At 44.4% G+C, this 13,997-nt stretch overlaps 1 protein-coding gene across 1 annotated transcript in view; it reads left to right on the top strand.

Moving 5' to 3' along the window:
• Positions 1 to 13,997, top strand: part of LOC138766610 (class I histocompatibility antigen, F10 alpha chain-like) — a 29,993-nt gene that overhangs the window by 7,702 nt on the left and 8,294 nt on the right. The window contains exons 3-5 of the mRNA XM_069944200.1: positions 1,472 to 1,750; positions 2,443 to 2,715; positions 4,292 to 4,465. Of these exons, the coding sequence (XP_069800301.1) occupies positions 1,472 to 1,750; positions 2,443 to 2,715; positions 4,292 to 4,465 (726 nt within the window). The remainder of the gene's footprint in view (positions 1 to 1,471; positions 1,751 to 2,442; positions 2,716 to 4,291; positions 4,466 to 13,997) is intronic.

The following is a 13,997-nucleotide window of genomic DNA, read 5'->3' as shown; positions in this document are numbered from 1 at the left end:
GATTTGTGTTTTTCTTCCCCTGGACAAGTTGCAGAAGTGAACTGACTTGATCAATGGTTTCTTGGGAGTTGTACTAAGATAGCTTTAGTCCCCGCTGGGTTTACTAGTTTTTTGTCTTCTGCATTATGCCTATAAGGAGGGTCTTCTTCCACCAGCTATCTGTGGCCACCATAGGTGCCAAGTGCCAAGTGTGCAGAGGCATGACCGTCCACCTGGAGTGATCATGAGCTTTGCGGGAACTTCATGCTGCTGAGGCTCTGTTTCCACCAATGTTGTGGTTTAGCCTTGGAATCCCCTTTTCTCCAACGGGCTCATTTGCCTTTGGCTGGCAAGTCTGGATATGTTCTTGTGTATCAACAGTCTATTCTCCACTTCCCTCCTAGTCCTTAGTCTTCTTTGACATTTAGCATTGAATATACCATCTATTTTAGGTCCACCAAGTCCTAGGTTTTGGCAATACTTGCTTTAATTGGTAGGACTTCCGAGCTCATCTCCCTAGGGCCAGCAAGATGGGCAGGCAATGCCAGCGGAATCTGTGGGAGCTAGTGGACCTCAACTGATGTCATTTATATCTCCTTCAGTCACCCTAGCCACATCGTAAGGTGTTCAATGGTGGAGCATCAGGGTGTTTTGGGAGACATTTTGGCTGGTTGGAAGTAACAATAGAATTTGGTAGCATGTCGGGCATCACATTCCACTTCTGCCTGCTTGAGAGGGAAGACGACGCTAAGGCCTTCCTCATATGGCAAGCCTTAAATTGTTGGAGAAAGGAATATGTTCACATCAACTCTCATCTAGCCTAAGTCCTCGTATGAGGCAAAGCTGTGCTTAATTTGGCTTTTTTTTTTGACACAATACATATTGGCAAGCTCCTTCCCCTCTCAAAACATTGCACGGGTGGATTGGCATACACTGATGTGGTGACGGGCGATTGTGCTGTCCAGGTAAATGTGCACAAATCTAAAATGGGTAGTTACATTGGAGGTTGTGGTTGACGCTTAGGGTCATCCCTGGCCAGGCATTCTTGGTGCGTTTGCTGAATTTCAGGGCCCGGAGTGAAAAGTTATTCTCCCATGAGGATGGCACCCTCTCACCAATTTTCTTTTCGAATCATTATTTTGGACTTTGTTGATTGCACTCAGGCTTCCTTGGCACGCACTCCTTCAGGATCGGGGTGGCAATGGACTGTATTTGAACTGGATTTTGCACAAGAACTGCTCCGTAAACTTCAAGTTGTTTAGAGAACTTTGTGTCGGAGGTCATTTGCCTGCACACTGAAGGATAGGAACAACCTCTATGAAAAGTGTGTGGGAACACGGGGGTTACTAGCTTCATAACTCGGGCATGTGACAACGCGTTTCTGCACCAATCTAGCACCTCGTGCACCTGTATATCACACATACACTGCACACACACCCTGTATATACATTATATCTGTGCTCTGTGTAACGCGCTCCTGTGCTCTCTGCAGGTTTCCATTCCTACCAGGTGATGTACGGCTGTGAGCTGAGAGATGACGGCAGCATCAGGGGACACATGCAGTACGGATATGATGGGAGAGAGTTCATGTCCCTGGACACACGGACGTGGACATATATCTCCACCATGGCTGAGGCTCAGATCACCGCACAGAGATGGAACAGTCCAGAGGTGCAATGGGGGAAGAGAAAGAAGAAGTATCTGGAGATTGAATGTATCGAGTGGCTGAAGAAATATGTGGAGAACGGGAGAGAAGATCTGGAGAGGAGGGGTGAGTACTTGGTTTCACACCCCCATCTATGGTCTCTTCCTGTCACATGACCTGTATTTGTGGGCGGAGCTCTGACTATCAAATGACCGTGGACATAGCACTAGACACCACTGTTTAGCAGCTCCAGGAGGGGGCGCACTGGGATTGCTTTTTCAAGACATGCATGTTAATTTTTTTTTCTTGCAATATGTAGTAATTCTGCTCAGTGATTGTTAGGACGGTATTTTAAAGCATTTAACATTTAGGTCAGCACAGTTACAGTGATGGGAAATGCTGAACTTTAGATGCACATTAGTTTAGTGGAGTAAGATTACTCTAATATTACAGATTAGAGCTTCTCACACAGGAGCCGTGCTACAACATGGCGCCATCTGGTGGTAGAGAGGAGAAATTTACTTTATCTTAAAGGGGTACTTCTCTCCGAAGACTATACTTTTCTTTTCGATAAAATTGCTTTAATAAAGAATTTTCTATGTATCCAGGATAAAATCATTGCAGCACCCCAAAATATCACAGCAATTTTTCGCCTCCACACTGGAGTCCTAATCAAGCCGTGCCTTGCCTTAGTTTTTTATTATGATATTGATTTCCATTGACTAAAAACAGTAATGGTGATACTGACCACCAGAGAGGAGGAGACCACAGCTGGACTACAGGGAGGCCATTCATATTATCTTCTTTTTCCCTCTCAGTTCGGCCACAGGTGAAGGTCTCCGGTCAGGAAAGAGATGGGATTCTGACGCTTCACTGCCAGGCGTACGGATTTCATCCCAAACCAGTTCATGTGAAGTGGATGAAGAACGAGGAGGACGACCTTCCCACATATCAGTCCACACCTGTCCTCCCCAATCCTGACCGCACATATCAGATTAGGGTCACTGCGGAAGTAGTCACCAATGATGGCGACAGCTACTCCTGTTATGTGGATCACAGCAGCCTGAAGGAGCCGCTCCTTGTCAGATGGGGTGAGTTGTGTCCATACTGGGGAAAGACTATGGGATTTGTTATTGCCATATGCCGCAGTAGCTATGCTATGGTCCCACCCCGTGACAAAAGGACACTGCTCTCGAGGTTGAGAATAACCCAAGTGTAGACAGGGGTATAGGTGCAGGTGCAAAAATAATAGACTACATTCCAATGGCTTAACCAGATTAACTCTTAGCAATAACAGTTGTAAGTACAGACTAGAGTAGAGGAGCATGTTGAGGGCCCTGTCCAATGTAGTAGTGTACTCTGCCAGGAGTAGTAGAGAAGAGAAGAGAAGGAGAAGAAGATACTCGTACACACATATAGATATCTGTGATCTTACCACCTTTTGCCCTATAGTGTCTGGATACCCGTCCTGGTAAGGTAGTATGAAGTCCCAGGTCCCTGCACTGGGTTGAGCAGACTTTCCAAGATGTCCCAGAATAGCTGTGTTTTACAGTAGGATACGTAGGCTTTAACTGCAGCTTTGTCCTTCTAGGGTCAGTACCTAACCTCAGGTATACTGCCCTGTGTGGTGCTGAAGGTATCCCTGGCGTGGACAAGGTTTTCTTCAGAGGACGTCACTCCCTCCTAAGGGTCTAGCACTGCATGCTAGGGGTAGTTAACAGCATAGAAGAAATCTCTCTGGCTCTGTGGTGTCTCAGTCCCTCCTCACCTCTACTGACAAAACACCCTCCCACCAGGAACTTGCTCCTCTTTATAGGGACAACATAGCTAGCCTGTGATTTGTGGGGCTGTGTGTGTGTGTGCAAGAGAGAAGGAAGAGGATAGGCAGAAAAGTGAGGGAAACAAACCCGCACCTGTGATAGGATGAGACAAAGCAGGTGACAACAAAACAGTTAAGCCATGAAAACTTCAGCTGTGCATAATACAGTACATACAATGAATACAGCGCCATCTAGTGGGGAAAAATGCACAATGCAATCTCCTTCATCCCCTTCTGTGAGAACCTGAGTGAGTTACTCAGACCTCAGATGGATGGATCCCACACTATATACTCTATACACTGGTCCCTCCTGGGCTATATACTATATACCTACACACTGGCTATGCAAGAACCAGCTAATCTCTGCTTATCTTTGTTTGTCTGGTGATCGCTATTGGGACATGTAATTGTATAGTGTATTGTCTGATCACCAGCATCTCAATGATGTGAAGCTGCTGAACAGTTCAAGAGTTATGTGATCCTGGGATGTATGGGATCCTGGGGTGTATGTGATCCTAGGATGTATGGGGTCCTGGGGTGCATGTGATCCTGGGGTGTATGTGATTCTAGGGTGTATGGGATCCTGGGTTGTATGGGATCCTTGGGTGTACGGGTCCTGGGGTGTATAAGATCCTGGGATGTATGTGATCTTGGGGTGTATGGGATCCTGGGGTTTATGGGTTCCTGAAGTACATATGATTGGGGAGTACATGTGATCCTGGGGTATGTACGACTCTGGGGTTTATGCGATCTTGATCTAAGTTGAACGTTCCCTGGAATCCACAATGTCTTAACATATTCTAAAGGGCATTTGTTAAACGAGAAATATACTTAGTCTCTGCACATGTAAATCCATCCCATTACGGATGTGGCTGTCAATCTGATCCATGAAGCTCTCATTTACCTTTCTGTTTTCTATCCAGAACCACCAAAGCCGAGTTCCTGGGAGATACAAGTGGCCGTAGCTGTGGTCGTCATCGCTCTTCTTGCTGCTGGGATTGCAGGATTTCTCCTATATAGAAGTAAGTGTCAGTAATGCAGAGCGTCTTCTCTCCCAGTTCAGTATACACTGGTGCCTTGGATTACGAGCATAATTCGTTCCGGGACCGCGCTTGTAATCCAAATCCACTCTTAAACCAAAGCAAATTTTCCCATAAGAAATTACTGAAATGCAGATAATTGGTTCCACACCCCAAATATAATGATTTATTATCCTGAATAACATGTAAAACAGATGAAACAAACATTCAGAAACAGCAGAATCTGTGATATTATAAGTTACTGTACAGTAATGGAGAGGATGGGAAACACAAGGGCAGACAGAGACTGCAGGGAGCAGGAAGGAATGAGCAGGGCAGATGTGGGCACATACATGCAGCGCTCTCTGTCCGGGGAGAGAGGGGTTACAGCCAGAGCCGGACTGGGGCTGAAAAGCAGCCCGGGCACAAAACCCCCACCAGCCCCCATATATATCGTTGCCCCCCCCCCCCCACACACACACCCATTTTGCCAACTATTTCCAACAGAAGAATTTTTAGCTCTACTTAGTCACATTACTTTCTTACATATGTGAAGCCCAGAATTATCACAGAAGAAAAATAAGTGTACACTACCAATATAATTAATAATACCGCCATACACTGACCATATAGTCACCAGATACAAAAAAAATATGTAGAGTTGCCAAACGGCACTGTGTGGCTCAAGGCTCAAATAGGGTGCTCTGCCCCACGGTTCCAGACCCAGGTCCCGAAGGTAACTCAAAAAAGAAGGCAAGAGGCGGCACTCCAAGATTATAGTGAATAAAACGTGGTTTAAATTTATTCACCCAGTATGCAACGTTTCAATCTACTCAATGAGATGGTGCTTGACAAAGATCTCATTGAGTAGATTGAAACGTTGCATACTGGGTGAATAAATTTAAACCACGTTTTATTCACTATAATCTTGGAGTGCCGCCTCTTGCCTTCTTTTTTGAGTCACCAGATACAAGGTGTACACAGATGCAGCAGACTATTACACCCTCAAGACTACAGAATAGAATACAGCAGTGATATTACATACCAGGTGTACACAGATGCAGCAGAGTATTACACCCTCAAGACTACAGAATAGAATATAGCAGTGATATCAGCTACCAGGTGTACACAGATGTTGCAGAGTATTACACCCTGCAGACTATAGAAGAGTATACAGCAGTTATCAAACGCAGTCACAGGTAGAATACAGAACAGTTACAGAGGCTCTGTCCGCTCTCCTGTCATTGTGCTGTTCCCCTATCAGACTCCCAAATATATTATCCCTCGCACAGTAAACACTTGCTGTTATTATTACTATGTCACACACTATTAGTACTATTATATAGTGTGTGAGCAGCAGGACTGTCCTCAGAAGATGCAATATTAGCTGTCAGCAGGGGTGGACACAGACAGCAGAGGAGCCCCCCATAACCTAAGTATCCCCCCACTCTTGCCTCTACATAAGTGATTACACTGGACTCACAGGTGGCGTCTTCTGTGATCAGAGTCGCTCACTTTCTTTTTTCTTTCCCATCAGGCCCGGCCATCATGACTATTCTCCCGAGCACAATTCATCTCCACAGAATCTGCCAGACAAAGAATTTAGGCTCCTGGCATTAGCACCATCCTCACTTCTATACACAGTCCCCATGAATTGCCACACACTGTAATAGTGCCCACTCTGTGCCCATATAATAGCCCTCTCTGCACCCCCATATAGTATACATAGCCCCCTTTGTGACCTCATATAGGTATATATATCCCCACTGTGCCCCCATATAGAATATATATATATATATATATATATATATATCTATCTCCCCACTGTGCCCCCATATAGTGTATATATATATATCCCCACTGTGCCCCCATATAGTGTGTATATATATATATATATATATATATCCCCACTGTGCCCCCATATAGTGTATATATATATCCCCACTGTGCCCCCATATAGTATATATATATATATATATATATATATATATATATATATCTCCCCACTGTGCCCCCATATAGTGTATATATATATATCCCCACTGTGCCCCCATATAGTGTGTATATATATATATATATATCCCCACTGTGCCCCCATATAGTGTATATATATATATCCCCACTGTGCCCCCATATAGTGTATATAGGATAATTTTTTACTCACCGTAAATTTTCTTTCCTGTAGTCCGAAGCAGCAGCACAAATGGGGAAGATCCTATCTTCCTGCAATGGTAGGACAGATGGTACTAATAAAAGATTGATTAGGAGCCCTATAAGAAGGCCATACAGACCCCTCCTCCTTGTGTCAATTCTAACGACAAAAAAAAAAAAAAAAAAAATTAAAATTCATAGTAAAATCTTAGTTAATAAGGCATTAAAACAATCAAGGTATGCTGCATAAATAGTTTGTTTAAATCAGGGCGGGAAGTCTGTGCTGCTGCTTCGGACTACAGGAAAGAAAATTTACGGTGAGTAAAAAATTATCCTTTCCCTTTACGTCCTCAGCAGCAGCACAAATGGGGATATAGCAAGCTATGAAAACAGACTAGGGAGGGCCATTACATTACAGAAGACAGAATGGCTGAGCCAAAAACTGGTTGACTCGTGAATATCTAGTCTATAGTGCTTGACAAAGGTAATGACGGACGACCATGAAGCAGTCCTGCATATTTGTTCCAAGGGTACAGATCTTTTTTCAGCCCATGTGGATGATATTGCCCTCGTTGAATATGCCTTGATTGCACCAGGTACCTGTAATCCAGCTTCTTGGTAGCATATGGAGATGACTTCCCTTATCCATCTGGACAGAGAAGCTTTGGATGACTCGCATCCTTTGTTTTTCCCTGCAAAGGATAAAAACAAGTGGTTAGATTTCCTGAAGGAGTTTGCCCGTTCAATATACATGCTCCAAGCCCTTCCCACATCTAAGGGATGAAGCTCCTTCTCTCCCGTGTTGGCAGGAGTAATGGATTGTAACAATGGAGATGTGGAAGAGACTCACCCACCAGGCTTCAAACATCTTCTTTACCTTCAGGTAGGTTCTGTAGGCAGTTGTGGCTCTGGACTGCAGAAGAGTGGTCACCACTTTGACAGCATATCAATTCCCACCTTGTTGACGGCAGTCAAGCTTCGGACAAGCCTGCCCTCTTGAGTTATTAACTGAGGGTATACAGAAGCCTCCAGATTATTCCTATGGAATTAGCGCCATGCTTTTAGATAATAAGAGGCCATCATGAAACCAGAGACTTGCTACTTGCAAGATTTTTAGACTCTGCCCACACCTGGCAGGGACGCTGGAAATAATCTCTGCTACTCTGTGTCAGTAGCTGGGGAGACTGGGAGAGTTCCCAGAAGATTCTTAGGCAGGGGGCTCACCATTGTGAACCATGCCCTCTTGGGTCAATAGGGGCAAATGAGGCTGACCAAGGCCCAACCTTGTCTCAGATTCTGCAAGACTCTGGGCTTTTTAGGAGTGAGGAAAAAAGGCTTTCCAATTTGAACCTTCAATAGGAATAGGTCTATTCTCCATGCGATTTACCAGAAAGCTTCTGGTCCAGAGACCGTTCTTCAGACAGGATTACATCGCAGCATAGATTGCCAGCAGACAAAATGCCCCTGCCTCCAGTAGTAATGCTGCTAGTGCCCCTATAAATGCCTCTGCCTCCAGTAGTAATGCTACTGATTTAGTGCCCCTAAAAAGATCGATATGCGCCATCCTAGATGCGGTTTTGATCTTATACTGATAGCTTACCATAGATTGATGTGCTGGAGTGGACTAGTATTCTCTTCATATGTTGGATGCCAGCAACATCTCTAATGGGGATTAAGGCTCCTTTGCTCGTTGCTCCTGCATACAAGCGCCCCACTGTGTGCTTGATACATCAATGGTTTTCTCTACCCACTTTATTGGGAGACTGTTGCCATTGAGCAGGGAAAGCTATCCTTGTCTCTGGGTGTTATTACCAGTGTAGACATAAGACCCAAGGGTATCAGATGAAGTGACAGCAACTGGGGAGTGCCGAGAACCCAGACTTGTGTCAACTTCTGTAATCTCTCTGGAGGAAGAAAGTCACAGACTGGGGATCTATTCTCCTCCCTAGGAATTGTCCCATGCCAGAAACAATGATGAGCTTCAATTTTCTCAGACAGTCAAAGTACAATAGACATCACCTTGGTGACTGTAGATGGAGTCAAGATGATTCCAGACAGAAGGGCTGTAAATTGAAAAGAATTCCAATTGCCTTGTACAAGGGGTCTTGATGTAAAGGAATATGCAGCTTTTGTCTGTAGACAGGTACATGTGGGTATACATGGCCAGATAACGTCCTTCTTCTAGGAGGGAACTAGAGCATAAATCCTCCATACAACCGCCTTCTCAGAGAAGGCTGTATACAGGTACATGCAGGTATACCTGGTCAGATAACATCCTTCTTCTAGGAGGGACCTACAGATCATAGATCCCACATACAGCACCTTCCTCAGAGGAGGCTGCATACAGGTATACACGGTCAGATAACATCCCTCTAGGTGGGACTCACAGATCATAGATCCTACATACAGCACCTTCCTCAGAGGAGGCCGTATACACGGTCAGATAACATCGCTCTAGGAGGGACCCACAGATCAAAATTCAATATGGTAGCCTTTCCTATTATATAACACTGGTACAGACCTCTCTCATTATGGAAATAAATTATCAGAAAAGACGTAGTCACAAGTTCTTGTTCCCATCCCCAAGGCCTCCGAGACATCTGGTCCTTCTTGTGCAGGATTCTTTCCTTTACCTTCCGTACTAGAATTCCTACGGAATGGGGAACAAAAGTAGAAGTTCCTTCTCTTCTTATTAGACTGGGGCAGATAATGGACCTGATCATAAGAAAAAAAGAACTTTCATGAGAATGTCCAATACAGATCCAACTCTCTTTATATCGGAGTGAACATCTGCCCCCTTACAACAAAGGACCAGTCTCCAAACCGTGGGGATCGGGCAGCCAAGTATACTGCTCAGCTGTTATTGTTATTGTTATTGTTATTATTGTTATTGTTATTATTATTTTCTGAACAAGGTCTTTGTGCGTCTGAAGGAGCCATGACCTCGGACTCCATCCAGTTCAGCCTGTAGATTATCATTCAGATGTAAAATCTTAAGCAGTCATTGTCTCTGAGAAAAAGTTGCAATCTACAAATGAATTCCCTGCCACCTGAAAGTGGAATCTTGCAGGATCTGTACGCCTCCAGAAGTTCTGTTACCAGAATCCTGCTACATCCAAGGATGGAAGTTGTGCCAGACTGACCGGCCGACTAACAGACTAGTGCAGAGTGCCTGGAATCAGACACACAGGTGCACTGAATATGCAACCAGCAATCCTAAGGCGGTGTTCACACATAGCAGCTTCATAGCTTTACTGCATCCTTCAGTACACAGAAGCTCCATAGGGTCACTGCATCATCTGATATCAGTATTACAGAGTGTAACTAGACAGCAGGTGTACACAGTATTACAGAGTAATTAGACTGCAGGTATACACAGTACACATCCAGCATCTCTAAGCATGTAGCTTCATAGGTCACTGCATTATCTGATAACAGTACTAATCAGATAGTACACAGATGTACATGTCTACAATCCTAAGGCCATGTTCACACACAGTAGCTTTACTGCATTCTTAAATAGCAGCACTGGAGCAGCGCAAAAAAACTCCATAGAATCCCTGCATCATCTGATGGCGGTATTATGGAAAGTAATCAGATAGCAGGTGTATCCAGTACACATCCACCAGCTCTAAGCATGTGCTCACACACATAGCTCCATACGGTCAGTATATAATCTGATAGCAGTATTAGGGAAGTAATTAGATAGATGTATCCAGTACACAACTAGCAACTCTAAGGCTGTGTTCACACACACAGCAGCTTCACAGGGCACTGCATCATCTGATAGCAGTATAGTGAAAGAAATCAGACAGCAGGTGTTACACAGTACACTACAATTCTAAGGCAATGTTCACACATAGTGGCTTTATAACTTCACTGCATTCTTAAATAGCAGCACACAGAAGGTCCACATGATAACCATCATCTGATAGCAGTATTAGCGAAGGTAATTAACCAGCAGGTGTACATAGTACACAACTAAACTCTAAGGCAGTGTTCACACACAGTAGCTTCACTGCATTCTTAAATGTTAGCACACAGAAGGTCCACATGATCACTGTATCATCTGATAGCAGTATAGTGAAAGTAAATAGACAGCAGGTGTATAGTATACAACTAACAATTCTAAGGCCGTGTTCACACACAGTAGCTTCACTGCATTCTTAAATGGCAGCACTGGAGTAGCACACAGACGCTCCATAGGGTGACTGCGTCATCTGTTAGCAGTATTAGTGAAAGTTATTAGACAGGAGGTGTATCTACCACTACACAATAACTCTAAGGCTGTGTTCATACACAGTTTTATAGCTTCATTGTATCATCTGATAGAAATACTGGAAAAGTAATCAGACCGCAGGTATACACATTACACAACTACAATTCTAAGGCTGTGTTCACACACACAATTTCACTGCATCATGTGGTAGCAGTACTATAGAAAGTAATTAGGCAGCAGGTGTTCACAATGCACAAATAGCAGCTCTAGGGTTGTGTGCACACACAAACACACAGTTTTATAAATTCACCACATCATCCGATGGCAGTACTATGGAAAGTAATGAGGCAACAGGTGTACACAATTAGCAGCTCTAGGGCTGTGTTCACATACAGTTTCAGAGCTTTACTGCATCATCTGGTAGCAGTACTATAGAAAGTAATCAGGCTGCAGGTGTGCACACTGCACAACTAGCAGCTCTAGGGTTGTGTGCACACACACAGTTTTATAGCTTCACTGCATCATCTGATGGCAGTACTATAGAAAGTAATGAGGCAACAGGTGTACACAATTAGCAGCTCTAGGGCTGTGTTCACACACATACACAGTTTCATAGCTTCATTGTAGCAGTACTGGAGAAAATAATGAGACAGCAGGTGTACTAAATACCCAACTAGCAGCTTTAAAGCTGTGTTCATGTATACACACTATAGTTACATAGGTCACTCATATAGTGAAGCAGTCTAACAAGACTTGCACAACCAATGTTAAAAAAAATGAAAGACATTGAAACGAAACATTTGAGGCGTAAAAGCCTCATACAACATATATATCAAATAATCCTCCTGACACACAGGCCAGGCTTCCAGCTCAAAAGAAAAAGCAGCATATCTTACCTTGCTGAAGTATCAAGAAAATTAGCAGCCGCCCAGGTGAGGACACAGGTCTGGCAGCACCATGATACTTACTGCAGCAGCCGCCCAGGTGAGGACACAGGTCTGGCAGCACCATGATACTTACTGCAGCAGCCGCCCAGGTGAGGACACAGGTCTGGCAGCACCATGATACTTACTGCAGCAGCCGCCCAGGTGAGGACACAGGTCTGGCAGCACCATGATACTTACTGCAGCAGCCGCCCAGGTGAGGACACAGATCTGGCAGCACCATGATACTTACTGCAGCAGCCGCCCAGGTGAGGACACAGATCTGGCAGCACCATGATACTTACTGCAGCAGCCGCCCAGGTGAGGACACAGATCTGGCAGCACCATGATACTAACTGCAGCAGCCGCCCAGGTGAGGACACAGATCTGGCAGCACCATGATACTTACTGCAGCAGCTTCCTGGCTTCCCTCACACAGCGGCTTCATACAGCAGAGAAGCTGAGCGATAACTCTACTAAAAAGTAAATAATCTCCTCTCTGATACAGCAGAGCAGGAAAAACAACATTTTTTATAAATTTCCCCTCTCCACACGACCATGTGGAAAGGAAGAATCTTTGGAAAGGAAAGCCAGACACAAACATAGGCCTGAGCCTGCTTCCCTCTCCTACCACCTGTCCCACAGGAGGACAGAAAAAAACACAAGGAGGAGGGGTCTGTATGGCCTTCTTATAGGGCTCCTAATCAATCTTTTATTAGTACCATCTGTCCTACCATTGCAGGAAGATAGGATCTTCCCCATTTGTGCTGCTGCTGAGGACGTAAAGGGAAATATATATATATCCCCACTGTGTCCCCATATAGTGTATATATCCCCACTGTGCCCCCATATAGTGTATATATCCCCACTGTGCCCCCATATAGTGTGTATATATATATATATATATATCCCCACTGTGCCCCCATATAGTGTATATATATATCCCCACTGTGCCCCCATATAGTGTGTATATATATATCCCCACTGTGCCCCCATATAGTGTGTATATACATATATATATATTATATATATATCCCCACTGTGCCCCCATATAGTGTGTGTAAATATATATATATATATATATATATATCCCCACTGTGCCCATATATAGTGTGTGTAAATATATATATATATATATATATATATATATATATCCCCACTGTGCCCCCATATAGTATATATATATCCCCACTGTGCCCCATATAGTATATATATCCCCACTGTGCCCCCATATAGTATATATATATCCCCACTGTGCCCCCATATAGTATATATATATCCCCACTGTGCCCCCATATAGTATATATATATCCCCACTGTGCCCCCATATAGTGTATATATATCCCCACTGTGCCCCCATATAGTGTATATATCCCCACTGTGCCCCCATATAGTATATATATATCCCCACTGTGCCCCCATATAGTATATATATATCCCCACTGTGCCCCCATATAGTATATATATATCCCCACTGTGCCCCCATATAGTGTATATATATCCCCACTGTGCCCCCATATAGTGTATATATATCCCCACTGTGCCCCCATATAGTATATATATATCCCCACTGTGCCCCCATATAGTATATATATATCCCCACTGTGCCCCCATATAGTATATATATATCCCCACTGTGCCCCCATATAGTATATATATATCCCCACTGTGCCCCCATATAGTATATATATATCCCCACTGTGCCCCCATATAGTGTATATATCCCCACTGTGCCCCCATATAGTATAAATATATCCCCACTGTGCTCCCATATAGTGTATATATATCCCCACTGTGCCCCCATGTTTGTATGCCCCCCCTATGCCCCATATAGTTTTTAAATGCCCCCTTTGTGCCCCATAGTGTTCTATGCCCCCTCTTGCCCCCTACAATGTATAAAGTACTTCTGTGTGCCCCCTTAGTTTTATATGCCCCATATGGTTTTTAAATATCCCCTCTGTGCCCATATATAGCTTTTTCCATGCCCCCTCTTTGCCCCAAATACTTTTCTATGTCCTCTGTGTGCCCTTGTTATGCTATGCCTCCTCTGTGCCCCGTATTTTGCCACCACCCACAGTGCCCCACCAGCAGTGACCCATCCATAGTGCCCTACAATCATCTTACCTGTCACCCGTTCCTGCCGCTCCTCCCCCGGCAGCGCGCGTCTTCTTACTCATCTTCCGGCGCAGGCAGCATAGTACTGGAGACTCTGCCTGGGCCGGACGTCGCAGCCCCTATCAGA

The sequence above is a fragment of the Dendropsophus ebraccatus genome, chromosome 10 (genome assembly GCF_027789765.1).
Source record: "Dendropsophus ebraccatus isolate aDenEbr1 chromosome 10, aDenEbr1.pat, whole genome shotgun sequence".
Classification (NCBI taxonomy): domain Eukaryota; kingdom Metazoa; phylum Chordata; class Amphibia; order Anura; family Hylidae; genus Dendropsophus; species Dendropsophus ebraccatus.
Note: the sequence above shows the minus strand (reverse complement) of the source record. Positions and strands in the feature narration are given on the sequence as shown.